The 18,673-nt window shown below is 39.5% G+C and overlaps 1 protein-coding gene and 1 non-coding gene across 7 annotated transcripts in view; both read left to right on the plus strand.

The window, feature by feature from the left end:
- Positions 1–17,999, plus strand: part of SLC9A7 (solute carrier family 9 member A7) — a 66,867-nt gene extending 48,868 nt beyond the window's left edge. For 3 of the 6 annotated variants that reach the window (XM_040535168.1, XM_040535185.1, XM_040535193.1), the window contains exons 13-17: positions 1,500–1,559; positions 5,221–5,284; positions 7,864–7,946; positions 10,970–11,075; positions 16,245–17,999. In XM_040535168.1, coding sequence (XP_040391102.1) covers positions 1,500–1,559; positions 5,221–5,284; positions 7,864–7,946; positions 10,970–11,075; positions 16,245–16,493 — 562 coding nt within the window. In that variant the 3' untranslated portion in view covers positions 16,494–17,999. Of the gene's footprint in view, positions 1–1,499; positions 1,560–5,220; positions 5,285–7,863; positions 7,947–10,969; positions 11,076–16,244 lie in introns of those variants that run through there. The other 3 variants (XM_040535176.1, XM_040535203.1, XM_040535210.1) reach the window with 3 other exon arrangements.
- Positions 14,171–14,364, plus strand: LOC121064218. Its single transcript, XR_005816418.1, has one exon. It is a non-coding gene; the product is annotated as a U2 spliceosomal RNA (small nuclear RNA).
- Positions 18,000–18,673: the final 674 nt, after the last annotated feature.

The raw sequence follows: 18,673 nt of genomic DNA on the forward strand, positions 1-18,673 counted from the left end.
CTTCCTCTTTTGGATGTCTGGGTGTAAGCATGGGAGATGCTTTATAATATCTGTTCTTGTGCTCTTAAACATGGCAATTCCTTACAGAGAGAGTGAGTGTGGGAAAGACCCCCAGGAGCTGGGTTGATGTATTTAGAGCAAATGGGGTGTTACGGGTTTATCTGCCAAGCTGTGACAAGCCTCTGTGGGCGGTTTCAAGAGCCATTATCTTGGTTAGGTCAGGTAAAGGAATCCCTGAAAGTACCCTAAAAACAACCTCTGTAGTAGCTTACCTAGTTCTAGGGTTTTTTAGTGATCAGTGCTTTTATATTTTTTCAATACTGGGGTGGAAATTGCCTTCTTCCTCAGCCACCTTCTGAGAAACAGTTGGACTCTTCCAAAATAGCTAAAATTTTCCAAAAATGCTGTACTCATTATAGACATCTGGGAAAACTTCAGTATATTAGCTTGGCAAAGACACAACAAAGAGAAAAGTCATAAAGGGAAGCTATTGGACAGTTTTCATTTTAGTTTTTGCTACATATACAGAGCTTTCTCAGCGCTGGCCTTTCGAAGCAGAGTGTTCTGACCTGTAGTATACGTTGGCATGAGAGCGAGCTATTGAACTAACAGTCCAAAAAATAAATCTGTCTGAAGTCCACTATTTGCCTCAGCCTTAAAGGATTAGATCAGTGCGTGTTCTTTGTAGTACAAGCTATTGCCTTAAATATTTGATTCTTAAACATGTAAGCTTGCAATCAGGAAGCATACTTGTTCTTTGTAAAGTGAAGCTGCTGTGGATTTGTGGTAATCTAGGCTTTTATTTCATATGGGCAGTGTATAATTCACGTAACATACCTTAATGGAGAAATGGGGAGGGGGGGGAACACAAACTGCTAAGGAATTTACATTGAAAGTACTAGAAACTAAGCATGCTTTCACTTGTTTTTAAGTACAGTAGAAAAAGGCAAAGTAAGGAGTAAAAACAGTGTCTGAAGTATTATGTTGAAGGTTGCTAGTTAACTGTTAATTAAACCAATTGAGTGATTTATGTATGTATTAGCAGTTGTATTTGACTCTGAAACTAGGAAGTGATGATAGCCTCTTTCATATATACATAGTTTTCAATCTTGACTTTATTTTATCACTTTCTTTTAGAAAGTGCACAGGTCTGAGGTACTGGGAGCATGTCTTTGAGTTCTGTCTACACGTAGCAGTTCTCTTAAGAGCTGTTGAATATAACTTATACAAGAGTGGTAGCCTGTCATGAATGCAGGTGTCTTTTCTAGCCTGAATCTGAACAAATGAAGAATATTATTCGACAACTCAATCACTAAGGGCTGCTTTTGTTAATTTCTATGATTTTTGTCACTTTGTCATTGTTCTGCCATTCTTGTTCTTGTATGTCTTGCCTTTTTTGGTTGGGTAGGTTTTTTTGTTTTGTTTTTGCTAGGCAGCTTTGTAAAGCTATCATCTCATGAGCGTTTTGTTACTCACATTCCATTCTTGTGCTGTACCAGAGTTGGTGACCGTGTTCCATCGGTGGAAGAGATGAGTGAAAGCCGCGGGCTGTATTTCAGGTGACACTGAGCTGCTTTCCCTGATACCGAACTAACCTGGTGCTTGGCTTTCTTCATCTTTATAACACTGTGCGCTCTTTTTCTGTTCTATGGCATGCCATTGCTGCATCTCCTCTTTTGCAGTGCCGTAGATACTCCTCACTTCTGAATTAGTTCTCTTCTTGTGAGCTGGGAGAGTGTGGATCATTCATTGTCTTCAGCTTAAAGACAAAACCAACAAAACAAAAAATACCTTTAACTCTTGTGTATGGGTAAAAAATGAAGCAAAACTAGTGTCTCTGGCCTGTGAGGACTTGAAAGCTGAGAAGTTATGGATAAGGATCACAGGATCACAATCACGCAGATGGTCTTAGGCACTCCATGGAATTGTCATACAGCTGTTCAGGTGAGAAGGACTTCTGTGGATGATTTAGCCCAGCCTCCTTGGGATCTATTTTTAAAAGCAAGGGTTGACAGAATGCTTTGTAGGAAGATGCTAGTAGGGGTGGAGAACACAGAATCCTAGACTTCTCCAGCTGGTGGCTTCTAGAACTGTTACAGACAAATAACCCACACTCTACCTCCTCCCTCGCCCTGCTGGCCACACTGCTTTTGATGCAGCCCAGGATATGGTTGGCTTTCTGGGCTGTAAGCGCGCACTGCTGGCTCATGTTGAGCTTCTCGTCTACCAGTATCCCCCAGGTCCTTCTCCTCAGAGTTGTTCTCAGTCATTCTCTGCCCAGCCTCCATTTGTGCTTGGGATTGCCCTGGCCCAGGTGCAGGACCTTGCACTTGGACTTGTTGAACTTCATGAGGTTTGCACAGGCCCACCTCTCAGGCCTGCCCAGGTCCCTCTGGATGGCATCCCTTCCCTCCAGCGTGTTGACTGCACCACACAGCTTGGTGTCACTGGCAAACTTGCTGAGGGTGCACTCAGTCCCACTGCCCATGTTACTGACAAAGATGTTAAACAGTGCTGGTCCAGGGGACTTTGTTAGAAACTGGGGGGGTGCAGGGCCTACAGAAACCATGCTTGTCGTTAGAGCTGGGTGTATGTACCTTGAAACTTGATTAGACAGACTTGTTATGAATAATATATATTTTCTATCCACTTCACTCTAGTACAGCAGATAAAATATACTCTACACTGGTTGAAAGATAGATTACTATTTTGAATTCCCACAACTACTTTTTGTATTTGGTGTTAAACTGAACTGAGGGATAAGCTTTGAAACAATAAATTAAAAAAAAAAGGTGGCTTAAAGAAAAGGAATTCATTAGAAACACTCAAATATAAATTACTCTGAAGAATAACTTTGGAAAATGTTAAAAATGTGAGTCTGTATTTGCATTATTTCAGTATTGAAAGAAACTTATGTAGTAAGAACTTGTCTTATTTTTATTTCTTGAAAGCTGAAACGTTTTAATATAGAACAGTGTTTTTCTTATTCAGGAAGTCAGTGAACCTGGCCTGTAATGTATTGTGACTTTTCACTGACCAGTATGGTCATCCTGCTCTGGTCCCCTAAGCCCCATTCCACTGCCCTGGGGAAGTTAAAAAGTCTGCAAAATCAAACGCACAACCTTATCAAATAAAACCTGAGATGTTCTGAATTGTTTGTTTTTGTACAATGTAAAGTGAATGCGTAGCACAGGGAGTTAAAACTATTTTGGGTATTAGAGATACGTTTGTCTTCTGGAACAAGTTTTGTGAACTCACCATTTATATTGCCAGTCGCTAGTAAGTCGAGCATGGTGGATGTTCGTAGTGCATTGAGCCTCCCTGATGTGTAGCTGGAGTGAGAAAAGCCACAAATCTTTTATTGTTTTTATTTATGAAGGAATGTGCAATCTTGTATATGGCCATATTGAGTCTGTTTCCTGATGTTGCTTGTCAACTTTGAGTGAGGCCTCATCAGATAACTGATTTGTTTGTCTGTAGAAAATCCTTCTTATCTCTTCACTGCTTAGCAATAGCCTAAGCAGTAATGTGTAAGCCCTTGTAACCTTTCCAGGCTCTTGTGTGTGGCATTTAATTCTGGCATGTGTTACAATCCAGTACTCAGTCTATCTGACCAGTACTCCCATCTGTCTAGTGTTAAATTTGCAAAGCTTTTTAGTCTTTGAGGCTGGTCAGTGCCAATGAAATCCCAGGCCAAATGTGCCTAAGGGTTAAGATGATTCTCTCTGTTTCTTTGCTATGAAAGGAAAAGCAAAGGGATGAAGAAAGAAAAGACAGGAAAAATCAAAGCAGAGGAGTTGGATTAGCAGTAGCTAGTCAGCACTAGTTCAATGTGAGGATATTGCAGACTGTCTTAGAGCGACCTCCTGGATTTTCTCTGAACTACATTAAGTTCTGTGAAGCCTTGAGTCCACAAGGATGATTTAAACATTGAGTTCAATGCCTACTTTTTTTTTTTTTAATTTCCTATCAGCCCTGTATGCTGTTTAATGGTGTTCTTTTTAGTTTAATCAATGCAATCTTCTGTGTCTGATGGTAAGTCATGTGTGGATCGCTGTTTGCCTTACACAAGCATGCATCCCCTGGATACACAAATGATATGGTCTTACCTGCAATGTTCTGTTGGTTTCTGGTTATCCTGTCTCAGAAGGGAGGTTGCATAGACACTGTGGCTAGAAATAGCTGACACAGTCTAAGTAAAAATAAATGATACTAGAACAGCTCAGTCCCTTCCTGGAGGGGAGTGAATAAATGTGAGCCGTTTCAGGCAATGTTTTTTAGTTCATGCATTTTTCTACACAACAAATGCAACAGTTTGACACTGACAATCTTGCCTTACACATGAGGTTGTACTTCATTGCAGAACTTAAACCACCAGAGATTGAGACATGAATCGGATTTGAGGCTAGACAAGTCTAATCTTAACAACGGATCAGAAAAACGTGAACATAATTAAAAGGGTCAGATTAAATACCTGTCTTGGATAGGAGGGCTATGTGAAAGGATGGTCCAGTAGTAAGATGCCTGCTACCTATGCAAAAGAGAGTAGTCATCCACCATCTTACTATAATGACCCTTCCTCAGATGAGAGGCTGCACTAGACAGACCGCCTGCTAATGCGTCGTGGCTGTTTTGTGTAAGGTGAAAAAAATTTGCAGGAACTAACATTACAAACCTTCATAAAGTATTTTTGTTGCTTTGCACTGTCAGTGCCTTAAAATGGTGCGTGTGTATGGGTTTTGTTTCTGCTTTCTTAATAGTATATTAGCTGTGAGATAGGCCTGAGAATAGCTCAAAGTTATTTGCCATGTCAAATATTTAGGCTGGACTTATCCTTAGTCTCTGGTTTCCTGCTGCTGGACATGAGGAATCTTCTCTGCTGAAGAGGATGTCACCTACAATACACCTGTTTAGGTCAAAAATAGTATTTGCCAGTGTCCTAAAAGAGTTGGCAACAAAGGTAAGCAGTTAAAGCTGATGCTGAGGTAGAGTTAAAGCTGTTATCTGCAGGTAGTAGTTGCTGCTTAAGTGAAAAAGCATCCTGTTTGTTCCTATGTAACCGCATGGGAATAATGGACAGCTCTTCCTCAAACTATTCTTATCTCTCTGAATGCAGCTTTGCTGGATGCTTAAAGTGCTTTTAAAATGCGTTCTGCCAAACTTACAGCATTTGCAATCCTCAGTAACACCACTTGCTTTGTTTTCCTAATGTTTCTGTAGGGTTGGGGTTGACCCAGATCAGGATCCTCCACCTACTAATGACAGCTTTCAAGTCTTACAAGGAGTAAGTAATTACATAACTTCTCTATTAGGCTGATCTTATTTTATAACGTAGGATGGTAAAGAACTGCAGAAGCTACATGCATCGGTGAAAGCTTTCTGTCTTAGCTGGCAGATCGATAATGCATTTTACTTTATAGCGTTCAAGTAACACCCACCAAAAACATTGTGTTGTTGGGTATAACACCGCAGCGTCTCTCTGCATTTCAAATTTTGGTGTGTGTATGTGTAAATATAAGGCATCAGAACTCTTCCCAAAGCTACTAACACAATCTATAACAATGTGCTTTCCTCTTCCCTCACCCACCACCCAACATGCTTACTTTTAACATTCTACAACACGAATGGTCCTCCCTTAGACTGACACACAGATAATCATCGTGGTTTCTGTCCAGTAGTTGATAGCAAATTTTGGCCTTTGGACTTGATTTGAATCAAAGATTAAGTTTGCTAATCAGACTTCAACTCCTGTATGCCATATTACAGCCTGGTTGGATCTTGCCTTAACTACCTACCCTTGAGGCAAAAGGAGTATTGGAAAATTATCATCTTCAACAAACTTGCTGTGAATCTCCAGCGCAGCATTCTATGAATCAGTAACAGTCTGAGTTGCTTTTTTTTTCCATGCAATATGTTATGTGCAAACAAGATTACTGAAAGAATGTTGTCTGTACCAGAAACTTCAGTTTTCCTCATCTGTAAATTGAGTGAATTCACAGGAGGAGTGAAAGGTCTGGAAAGAAAACATTTCCTGAGGTTTAACTGGGAGCTTCCTCTGTGCGAGGACATTTTCATCACAGGTTCCTCTGTTCAGACCTTAGTTTACACTCTCCCAGACAGTGTACTGCTTGACAGTAATCGTTCAGTAGCGTGACTGATTAGTTATGTAGGAATCTGCTAGAGGAAAGTGAGGTTGAATGGCAGGAAATAAGATGACTGAAGCCAGAGGATGAACAGCGCACAAACATGTGAGCTTTGTCTTGTAAACCCCAAGTTGTATGATGCTGGTGTTCAGGCTGGCTGTTACTCCGTTTGGGATCATCTTTATTAGTGGTCTCCTGCCTTGTGTAGGTGTGGTGGTTTTCTTGTTGTTTTTCTTTTCCTGTTTGTGACAGGTTCTGCAGATGCTTACCTGCTCAGGAAGCATTTATTTCATTGCAGAAACTGAATTAGGCATTTCTGTGTTCTTTGTAGAAGCCTGGGTCCAGCACATAATAGATTCCTGTAGATTTTGTATCTATTCTATAGATTTTGTGTCTATCTGGAAGCAACCAGAAGGCCAGCCTTCAAAACACCATCTACAATGAAGGCCACAGTTATGGCATAAAACCAAGGTTAGGAAGCGGTATCAGGGTAAGATGACTTTCAGACTGAGCTTGTCAGTATTTGAGAAATTGTTTTAACAGGAAATAGCCACAGCCAGAACATGAGTATTCTGTTCTCATTCAGTGTCGGGGTGGAAATAACTTGTTTGTTTTTTTCCCATGTAAACATAAAGCAATTACCCATTTGTTTCCCTCTTTAGCTGTGTATTACATTCCTACTGGAATCCATTAGTCAGTTCCCTTTGGATTCCTCTGTCTTTCACAAAGCCAAGACTGGCTGCGAGTCACAGTTAAAGAAAATACATTGTTTGGGATGGGGCAGGGGGGAAAAATGAATGTGTACTGTGGTTTAACTCTTGGTGAATCATAGGGTTTTTTTTGCAGATGGGAGGTACACAGGGCAATTCTATCAAAACTGCTGGAAAAGAACACTGCTGGAAGATGATTCATGCAAGGCGTTTTCGCATCATCTGTTTTCCTGGGTTTAACTTTGGTCTCTGTCCAAGAAAAAAAAAGTAACAAAAGTGTAAAAAAAAAAAAAAAAAAAAAAAACCACAAATGCAGCTGCAGACCAGCTGGTGTGATGACATGCAGCACAGCTAGTGAAGGGACTATATTTAACTGTTAGCACTTCTGAGGGCTGCTGTGATCTAGCACTTAGGAAATTTGCATAACCTTCCTCAATTGTGATTTTTATGCGGATTCCCTGTTAAGCATATTTCTTATAAGCCTGATGTGTTTAATCAGGTTTGCAAGAATTTATCAGGTCTAGTAAATTCTCTTGTTCTTTCAAGGATGCAGTAGGCTTAAGGGAAAACATAAAATACTGCTAGAGTTAAGGAAGCCAGCTGAGTAATGAAAATGAATCAGTCTGGACTGTCTCAGTTCATTTGTTTGACAGGGTGGGGGACAGGATATCAGTGAGGCTTATTTCTCAGTTTTGAACTTCTTTCCTTATCACATAGTTAGTGCAGTAATAGGTAAACTTTAAGGCTTAAGGTAACTTGGTGGCAGGGAGTTTATTAAGGTAACTTGAGGATAATGAAGAGAGCCTGCTTGTTCTCTGCACAGTCATTTCTGGTCTTTCTAAGGAAAGTAACATCAGTATAAGTCTCTAAATAGTTTTCTCCTGCAGTCTCTGTACAGTACTGAAGTCATTTGGCTTTGCATAGGCCATTATAATGTGAATGACTGGAATGTATGACTTCTTTTTTTTTCCCTCCCCATAATAATGAATATGCTTTTATCTTATTTTTAGGATGGCCCAGATTCTGAAAGAAGGAACAGAACAAAGCAGGAAAGTGCTTGGCTCTTCAGGCTATGGTATAGCTTTGACCATAAGTATCCTTCTGAAAACACAGCTTCACTTCAAGACATGAAATATTCAGACTTTTTTCCTTGCCATATACCCACATGCAGCTTTAAGCACTTGCAAGAGTCAGGCATGATAAAGATCAAGTATTTGACAAGGCGCAACTGAAACTTCACCTCGCTGACTCAGAAAACGGACGTTTTCATTTCATGCACGGTATCTCACATTTGCCAGATGACCAAAAAAAGAAGTCTGTCTGTCTTACTGTTAAGCAAAACCTCAGCTCACAGGACTATTAACTATTCCAATGAGTATGAACGTAGAGCGTGTCTTTTTGTCTATATAGTACTGTACAACCTTTCTGAAGCTGTTTATGCTGTTTAGATAGCCTTGGTTGAACTTCATAATAATTTTTATGTACCCGTCCCATCCTTCATGCTTGAGTTTGTTGGCTTTTTCTTTTTTTAAACTAGTTAGTGTATTCCTAATCAATATATTGTACAGGTGTCCCTCCTCAATGTCTTATATTCACTTAGTAGAAAATGGGAAAGCTAATCTTGTGGCCATGCCAAGTCACTTTTAACTAAAAACTTAGACATTTCAGTACTTGATTCCTGGTAATTTGTGGGATATTAAAGATACCTAAATACCTGTGACAGGGCCTTAATCTTATTGCAGCTTGCACCTGAGAAATTAATAAATGGCCTGGGAACTTGTCCATTGGTGGTTGACATGTTGCTGGCCTGGTTGGAGCACATTTGTTTCCTTCCTTGCTTTGTACATCAAGATCAACTACCCATGGAAACCAAGGTATAGTGTTGGAAGCATTTGGATCCAACTAGCACTTCCCTATTCAGGATAAAATCTGTGACTGATGCTTTCAGATGATGCAGTAGTGGGACAAAGCCCAGAAGGGTGTGTGCACGCTAGTTTAAATATTCATAACTGTTAATGATTTAAAGTAAACAGTTTAAATGTAGTGGCTGGTGTCCAAGTGCATCAAGGTCAATTTTTGTTCAAATACCATATTCGTATTTTTTAAAAAAACAAACAAAAAGACTTGTGTGGTAAGAGCGGGACGTGGCTGTGACTGACTGCCTTCCGCCCACCCCCAAGGAAGCAGAAGCAGAGCTGTCCTCTTCCCCTGCCTTTACAAAGGGGATGTGCCCTATGAATAACAGCAGTAGTTGGCAATGCTGACTTCCCTTCAGCTGACGCCAGCACAAGTGCAGTCCCCAACAGCCACAGCAAGGGGGGAGAAGAGAGGGAGGGAGTGCTAAGTGGAAATTACAGCTTAATGAGCTGTTTCACAAAACTTTTATTTAAAGGATGCTGATAATGCACTTGCTTTTACAGTAGCAACTAGCAATCTTTAGTGAAGCTTTCTGTGAAGTTTAGGCTGAGGAAACTGACATGCAGAGGCAGAGCTGTCGTACTGTATCTTAAGTTAAATTCTGTTACTTCTCTTGTAAGGAAGCATTCAGATAAACATCTGCTCAGCGGGTTTTAGTTGCACCTAGAGGATGATCTGCAGAGTTGTCACCTCTATATTTACATCTAAATATCAAAATATTTTTTGCTGATGTATTCACTTGTTTTTTGAGTAGAAAGGTAGTTTGTCTCAAAAATCACTCTTCACAGGAATGAAATTTAACTTGAAAAAGATCTAAGATGCATTAGGCAGTGTGCTCTAATGCTGGCTATTTTCTGCAGAGCACTGTGCAGAGGAGTAACTGGGAACTTCATTTGTGTGGAACGTGGAGTTCACTCAATGTCATGGGCTTTTCTCTGGGTGCAGCCACAATTGTTAAATGTGAGAGAAACAACAACTCAGATGAAGTACCAGGTGTCTTTTAGTGGGTTTGCTTTTTTTTATGATGGATTTGCTACTTGCCTGTCTGCCACAGGGAAACACTTAGGCAGGTAGGTTAGTGTAACGGCTTTGGGGAGAGTTTTTCTTTCCAGGACTGGATGTAGCCACACCGTTAGCAGAGGAGGTAAGGAGGAAATACAACCCTGCAGTGGCATAATCACACCACAATGTGCTCAAGTCAGTGCACTATGCCAGGCTTTGCCAAAGAGGAGGGATACCCCTTGGCTAAAACTACTTTTTTTTTTTTTTTTTAGTTCTCCTCACCTTCCCCAAACCTGCATCTGTTGAGTTAGAATGAGGGAAACTATTAATTCACACGTGGACTTGATTCTCTCTGTGTATAGAGGCTTAAAGTAGCTAGAATACCTGTATCATGTTTGCATTTAAAATAAGCAGACTCACTTAAAAAACAAGCAAACAAACAAAAAAAAAAACACTTTTGTTTCTGATTTCAGACAACGATTGGACATCTTAGCACTCTCCCCCAGCTCTGTTCTTGAGCCAGGCAGGGTTAGCATGCTGCTCTGTAGCAGGGACACCTTTTTTGACTCATGAGTAAATTTTTTTGACTCCTCAGTCATATCATCAGTCTAGAGTAATAGTATGAACAAACATGGATTTGTTTGGAAGATTCCTGATCTGTGGTTGCATCTGTGGCTCACTGGCTGGCTAATAGTGGAACAGTGCAGGTGACTGTAGTATCCATGCAACATCCTCAAAACAATATTTCATCATTGGCGTGTGCTAAGCCACATAGGTATGCCACCTTGTTATCTCTAGCTTGCAACCTCAACACTGTGCTCCCACCTGCAGAGCAGAAATACCCTTGGACCTAGTAAAATTAAATCACTTGTACCTCTGCTTGCTTCTCCTGACTTCAGCAAGCCTCAAAACTTGAAGTGTTGCAACTACATGAAACTACAATAAGGGAGTTAGCTAGTTCCCCTTGCAGAAAACGTGGGTAAAGAAGCTGTCCTAAAAAGGATCAAAGGAACATTGGGGTGGGGGAAGGGAGATGTTTTTAATTTATTTGTTTACAAATGCAGATTTTTCAATGGATGTTACATGCAATTATTGAGCAACACATAGATCAAAGGCAGAACCATATTTATGTACAACTGTCTTTTTATTTTAAATAGTGGTTTTCAATTGTTGTTCTGTTTTCCTTAACTACTTAAGTTATTTAAAGCCAATTCTCACTCACAGTGGCCCTCCATTAACCACAACTCTACCCAGCTGGTGTGGCCTCATAGCCCGCTGCCTGACAAGTCCACAGGTTTATGATGTAAGTAGAGTAACTCAATACTTTTGTTTTGTTTTTTTATGTATTTATCTTCACCAAAGCATTATTTTAAGAAAATATGGTATGATTTACTTATTGTATGTAAGTGCTGGTAAGTGATCGTAGTAAATTGCTTCCAAATATTATGTCTGTTCTTAACACTTTTGGACAAGATTGTTTTCTTATTACTGCTAGGCTTGTACTGAGGTCTCCTTCAGAAAAGACACTGACACGTTTACCCATGCCAGAAAGAAATCTGGTAGAATGTCCCGTCGTTGTTTCCACAGTGAAATTTAAGATCACATTTCAGAAACTGTTAATCAGTTACTTATCTCAGTCTAGCAGGGCAGTATACTACTTTTGCAGCCGTGTCTTGCAATAATTAATGCTTCATTCTCCTGTTACTCTTGCAGGATCCTGATACACATGATACATGTCATTCCTATCTGTAAAGTGCCTCTTAAATCTACAACTTTTTATGAACTGCTTGTAAACAAAATCTTAGTACTGTGTGATCATTCCAGTTTGCAGGTTCTCCAGAATGGTAACATCTTTGTTATGTTCAAGTAGCACAGCCAGTTCATTATTAATTTTGGACCAGATTTCTATTGTTCCCGAGAAACTTATAAATTCCACGTGCAACTTTGATATATTTCCCTGCATTTCTTTTTGTATTATTAGAATCTTCCTTTTATCTGACAGTAAAACTTCAAAGAAATTTTCCTCTTCCACTGCTTATTTAGAGCTATTAGTAATGCAAGAAATTGGCCTTGTTCCCATCTTTGCAATGCCATTGGAGATCTTAAAACAGATCTAGGCTGGAAAGCATCCATCAGAGCAATTAGCCTACTTGTGTGTTGCACATGTGGCTATCTGTGTATGATCTTGTAAGATTACTTTTCCAGTAACAGAGGATCTAACCAGAATGAGCATGTAGTTTTGGCTTTCATTTTCTCTACCAATTTGGCTCTTTCTTTACTCATTATTAACTACTGCCATTAGCTACGACTGATTTATTTAATTAGATTGGTTCTGTGACATACCTCACCATCCCGTCTTGAGGTGTTAGCTTCATCGCTGCATAATTCACTATTTATGTAAAAAATGTTAAAAGCCTGCATACTTTTTTTTTTAAACTCATATAATGCGGAACTTTCATGTTGTAGTCTTTCTTATTGTTCCTATTTTGGTGCATTGCTACATTAGGATTAGGAATATCAATTTGAGATGCAATTTCTAGTTTGCTTTCCAGATATCTTAACTCTGTGATTGCTTTTCATTTATTTGCATGGCTGCCCTTGCTACGGTGGTGTGACTACACCATTTTATTGCTAGCTAGAATGCTAAGGAAGCTTCTTGCCTTCTTAAGTGCAGGTCAAGCAACTCAGAGCCATGTCTTTTGGGGAACAGAAACTACTTGGAGTAGTTTTGCTTTTGTGAGGTATTTTTAGGAAAATTGCATGGTACATCTGAGAGGCTTAAAGACTGAAGACCTTGAATGTGTTTAAGGAAAAAAAAAAAGTAGTGTAGCTGGAAAACCATGTTTTGAATAGTAGAGAATCACAAGTGCACTGACTGAATGTGAGATTACAACATAACATACTGTGGAAGAAGAAAGCATACAGGTATATGGCTTTATATACTCGCATCTTTCTCTCCTGGTATTTTCTGCAGTGCATGACCACTTGGAGGGCTTTCCAATTTATCCCAAACTAGTGTAGGCAATTTTTAATTCACTTTTGATGTGTCCTTTGAAACTTGCAGTAATTCTCTATTCTACCAACCACTTATCCCATTTGGAAGAAGGATCTATATTCTCATCTGCTCTTCCTGATGAAGCACTGCTGGGGACTTTGTTTTTGCTTGGTTGTTCAGGCATGTCTTCTGTGTCCTACACATGCCCCCACCCACTTTTTTGAATGTTTAGCTCTTGCACCATACACAGTGTGACACTTGGTATGACAGTAGAGAGAAGTGGTTTTCTAAATATGTAAATCCAATAAAGAAACTTCGTTTGCAGTATGTCTGAGTCTTGGGGAAAGGAACTCACAAAACTGGTGAGAACTGTTGTTTCCTCACCTCAGCCCCCTCTTCCTAGTGGATCTAGCTTTATAGCAGAAATTTAGTTTCCTTGATGGATTTGAACTCAACTGTGAACTAGAGAAACTCTAAGCAGAGCATCAGATTTAACTTGTAATATATTTTGCATGCATAGTACATGATGCTTTTACTTTGGAGCCACAAGATAAGTAACTTCTGATGCAAGTTTTGTCATTTGTGATGCCTGTGCTGTATTCACTACCAGCAGTGGAAATAGTGCCTACCAGTGTTTTGCACATGTAGCGTGCTTTGTGCTTATTTTCGTACTGCCTTAAGAGGCAATAAAGACCACCACTGTGAGCAGTAACTCTAAATAAGCTCTAGCAGTGTGAACATCTCCAGCATGTGGTCATAGGCATGTGACCTCTCAAACAAATTTTACGACAAATTGGACAGAATGCTGTGAAGTCCATGGGTTACAGTGCCCAAGTTGAAACAAGATTGAGTCTTTTGTAGGATGTTGGATTTAGGTACTTTGACATGATAGTTTTTTAAGTAGTGAAGTTCAGACCTGTATTTCTTGAGCGAATTGAAGTTACTCTTACAGAATTGTAGGGGATTGTAGAGGCCAGTTTAGGGTTATTCTTGGAAGAACTTCAAGTCTCGAGGGACCTACTTGGATACATTTCCTGTCTTTCTTGAAAGAATTGTTCATGCTGCGTGAAGCACAGTAGGTTTATTCATGCATCCTCTGTGCTTGCAAACATAGCATCAAATCCATATACTACATGGGTTTGTTCATGTATGTTCTCCAGGGAAGCATGTGAAATGAATTGCCTGCTGTTGGCAGTGTACTTCAGAAGTGAAACAAGTAAGAGGAGCTTGCCTCACACAAAGCAATGTTTGTTCAGTACATTGAGAGAAGGCTCAGCGCTTTCTCCGGAACTGATCATGTTTATGTAAAAGTACAGCCTGGGAAAACCAGAAAAGATTTAGTCAGGAATTGCCATATAGTATAAGGCTTGCGGCCCCCCTCTCTACTCAATATTTTTCTTACAAGAGCTGTTCAGCCTTTTGGGGAAGCTCAGGTGTAATGTGTGTTCTTACTAGTTTCACATCTGCTATGCCCTTGCTGCCAGGACTTGCTGTGAAGTGGCATTGTGGAGTCAGGAGGTGACTTGGGAGCTTGCTGAACTGCTCCACATATTGCCCTGGTATTGATCGCAGTACCTCCAAGTGCACTGTCTGCCCTCCCTTTGCTTCTCCGAGGGCAAACACCATGACAGGCAACTTGTGATACAGCTTTGCAACTACTTTAGCTTTTTAGAACATAAGTCTGCAGTCACAAACTACCCGTTTTTTACTCATATTAATGTTTCTGCTTGTCATCTTAATTTGAATGTCTTCTTCAAAAATGGAATATAGAAGGATATCAGACTTTCTTAAAGAGCTGGTTATTTTCTCTACCTTTTTTATTCATCTAGGTCTTATTCCCCAGACTTGTTTTTTTTGCAGTAGAAAGTTTATAAAGGCTGTTCTGTTCACTGTATCTGAACCTTTTAATTTTTACTTTTGTTCTCTTTAAGGTAGTTCAGTAGTTTAGTTTTTTTTGCACTCAAAGGAAGAATCCCAAACTCTATTTGCTCTTTGAGAACAGTGCTCTTTATCACAGTAACATTATCTGTAGTAGGTGATGATAAACTTGGATGCCACAAAGGTTCTGAGAAATTAGCATTCAGTCTAAGTAGGACTTGTCTTGTACCTGACACTGAACTGCATCACTTACTTTTTTGTTGGTTTTGGTAAACTCCTGACACCTCTTTGAGTCCTGACTAGTTGACATTCTGTATCATCTAGAGAGTTATGCTGCTTTATTTTGAGTGGTTGTCATTCTGAAATAAGGACAGGCAGTTTTCCCAGGAAGTTTTATTTAGCTAGGCACAGAGTTTTTCATCGCAGACAGATTAATCAAAATTGTCAGTCTCAAGTGTACTGAAATCCTGTTCTGCAATATAAGTAGGGTTTGCTGGTCAGGCTGATCTCACATAGCCTGCATCCTCCTTCCTTTCTTGTAGCGAAAGAAAATGATGTATTATGAGAATGCAGTCCAGCCTACCAGGGAGAACACCAATACATGCACCTAAATTTCATTTTCTTGCTAAGCAATATGGAGCCATTCACATAGAGAAATGCTTTCAGTTGCAAGGCAGCAAGCTTATAGTACTGATAGAATTTTCTTCGAATATGAGGAAAACCCATTTTCTGACCAATTCAGCCTTTTATGAAGACCATGCTAAACAGCAGTGAAATATGGCGTAATGGCTTGCTGTTGTACTGTGCTGTGTAGGAAAACTAAATTCAAGTGTTTTATTATACTTCACTGATTTCTAGTCCTTGACAATATATTTCATCCCATCTCCATCAAAATAAATTCATAGGGTTTCACGAGCCGCTTGCCTGAATGACTTTGAAAAGAGAACACTTAAGAACTATTCACAAAATTATGAAGGAAGCGTTTTCTTTTATCAGCCTTTCCTACTGCCAGGGCTCAGGAGTGTTCCTAAGAACTAGGTCAAGTAATTCTCAGTTTAGTATCAGGTAAACAGAGTAAGCAGATATTTGAAATGTGTTTAGTTCTTGAACTAAACAATTTGTTGAGGAAGCCTTGAGTATAAAGAACTTGGACTTGATGAATTCTTAGCAGTTTACATGAGTCTTCTGCTTCTGAACTTGTCTAATCAACGAAAGATGCAGCTCACTTTATCTGGAATTACTTAATTGTGCTTGGTCTCAAGTCTTTATTTTTCCTATACAGCCTTCTAAATTGTCATGCAAAAACCACCATAGACTGCTTCTCTTATACTTCTGGTAAACTTCCAATGCTATTAAATTGCTAAATCTGTTCTTGAATTCAGCTCCCCCTCATCTACCCACAAGAGCAGTAGTTATTCAGAGAACAGTAATCTGATTTGCAAACACTGGGTTCAAGGTTATTTTTAACACCTTCTTAAAGTGGAATTTTACTTCTTGTTGCTTCTGTATTGACATGTAGGTAAACTTTCCTGTTCTGTTATCTTTCTGGCAAAGACCTAATGTTGTGCACCGAACAAAGACTTTTCTCCTTTATTCCAGAATCAAGAACAGCTTAGAGAAGAGGATTCTGATTTTATTCTTAACGATGGTGACCTCACTGTGACATACGGTGACACAACAATAACTGCGAACGGTTCTTCAGGCCCCCATACAGCTACCACTAGCCTTGATGGCAGGAGAACAAAGAGTAGTTCAGAGGAGGCACTGGAACGTGACTTGGGAGCAGCAGACCATGAAGTTACAAGCAGGGGTACCCGGCTAGTTTTTCCTCTGGAAGACAATGCATGATTACTGACTCAGTAAAAACAACTCCTGCTCTGTGGATGGATCAAGGAAGACTGCAGGCCACTGTGTCACTTGAGGTGGGATGCTTATTTAAACAAGTTAATGTGTTTGAGTGGTTTTACTAAGGTCTGAAGATGTCCCCTATTTTTTACTCAAGATGCTGACAGTGGGGCTTTTCTAAATGTCTGAAAACAGACAAATGAAAACTGGTCACACTCTGCTTTTAAACCACACATTGAATCGAAGTATAATTAAGATGCTGCAGTTGTCTTGTTCAGCTGCAGCAGCTCTCTCTGAGAAGAGATATATGTGACAATTGTCAAAGAACTGAGCTTGTCTTGGCTTAGCTTGTGAATGTGGAAGAAGAAATACAAACAAGATTATTATGAGACAAAAAGGAATGTGTGTGTATCTGAATGTGGAGAGATCCATTGTTAACTCCTCTAGCAAGGATGAGGAATCTGGAGGTAAAATGGGACAGTATATCTTAGGAGCACAGATGCATGAATGCAGCACTGTGGCAAATCTGTTACTACAAGCTGTACTTAATGTGTTTCAGGGAAAAAAAGGGAAAATAAAATTTCTTCACTGGACGTGTATTTAAATAGGAAGACAATGAGCTGTTTGTCCCCTTAGCTGTGGGAAACTTGACTACTACTATTAGCCTAACTTCTAGTGCCTCAAAAGAGTAACATCCAGCTTCATGTGGTCCAAGACATGCCTGACCTCACACAAGCCTGGAGCCAGGCTCTTGAGCAGAAGTCATGAGGAAAAACTTTCTCTCCCTTAAGGCTATTAAAATCAGATGAAGATAGATGGAAATATGTCTTGGGCTGGGGAAAACAGCTGATAAGAGGAGGAAAAAGAAGGGAAAAGAAAAAAAAGAGCAGTATTGAAGTTGCATGGAACTGTGAGGTTTCATATTTCTCAGAAGAATCCATAGACTCTGCTTACAGTTCCTGTGTGACAAACAGCAAACATTTAATTATAAGGACAGACAAACATTACGGGCTTTACTATTTGTGTCTATCCTAAAAGAAAGGTGTTTACTGCTCTTCTTTTTTGCAGAGTAGATGTGAAACTTCAGTGGGGCATTGCACAACAACGTATAAACTACAGAAGTGACAAGCTGTAGTATCATCTTAAATGTGAAAAGGAAAAAAATCTTTGCCTAGTATTTAGCCCATTTACATGTAGGCTAGCTTTAACGTATTGCTTAATGCTTTTTACTTTTCAAAGTGAGGCAGTATCATTGTCTTTGCCAGTAGCTGAAAACTGTTATGCTTTGAAGAGCAGTTCAGCTGTTTAAAGCATGCTAACATGTCATTTCTCATGTCTCGAAAGGTTTATTTTTCAAACTATTCTGTGGCCCACTAATGTGATGTAATATCAGTTTGTCTAAAAATTGTGGTTTTATCTTGCTGCCATTTCAGTTGTTCGTCATAAAATTGTGTGTGAGTAAATACCCACTGTGTTTTTCCTCAACTATTAAACGTAATGATGGGCTAACAATGACAACTTACTGCTACAGAGAAACATTGCAGTTGTATCGTCTAAGTCTGCTTTCTTTCAAATGTGTGTGCTGATGAGTGATCTACCTCCTTGTGTGTCCCTCCAAGATGAAATTTTTAAAGGGCATTGATCTGTAATGACTGTCTGACATTAAAGAAAAAAGACTCGAGGAAACAAAGAAGCTTTTTTTGTGGGGAAAACTGGAGGTCTGAGCTCTGTTCTTAAATGGTAAACAGTAACAAACCCTGGTGAAGATCTCTGAGAAGAACAAATTCAAGAAAGACAAAGATGGCAATGATCCACGCTCTATTTATACTGTTTGTGGTTTGTTTTATTCTCTTTTTTCTTAAGTGCTGGCAGTATAAAAAGTAGCTTAAAAATTACAAAAACAAGAGTCTTGAGGACCCACTCTGAGTGAGGACTTGAGACTTCAACAACACTTAATTGAGTTATCAGCAAGTTGTATGAACCAAGTTTTGGTTTGAGACGGTGAAATTTATCCAAAATAAATGTACATAATACTGTAAGGCAAACCTTTACATGCAGCTTGAAGCTGAAATGTACCAAATTACTTTGACTGAAAAACAGGGGCTTATGCAGAGATCAGTTATTTAGAAGAAAGATCATGTACAGATTGTAAAAATAAAAAATCTATTTCATTAGATTTCTTA

Source organism: Cygnus olor, chromosome 1, assembly GCF_009769625.2.
Source record: "Cygnus olor isolate bCygOlo1 chromosome 1, bCygOlo1.pri.v2, whole genome shotgun sequence".
Taxonomy (NCBI): Eukaryota; Metazoa; Chordata; class Aves; order Anseriformes; family Anatidae; genus Cygnus; species Cygnus olor.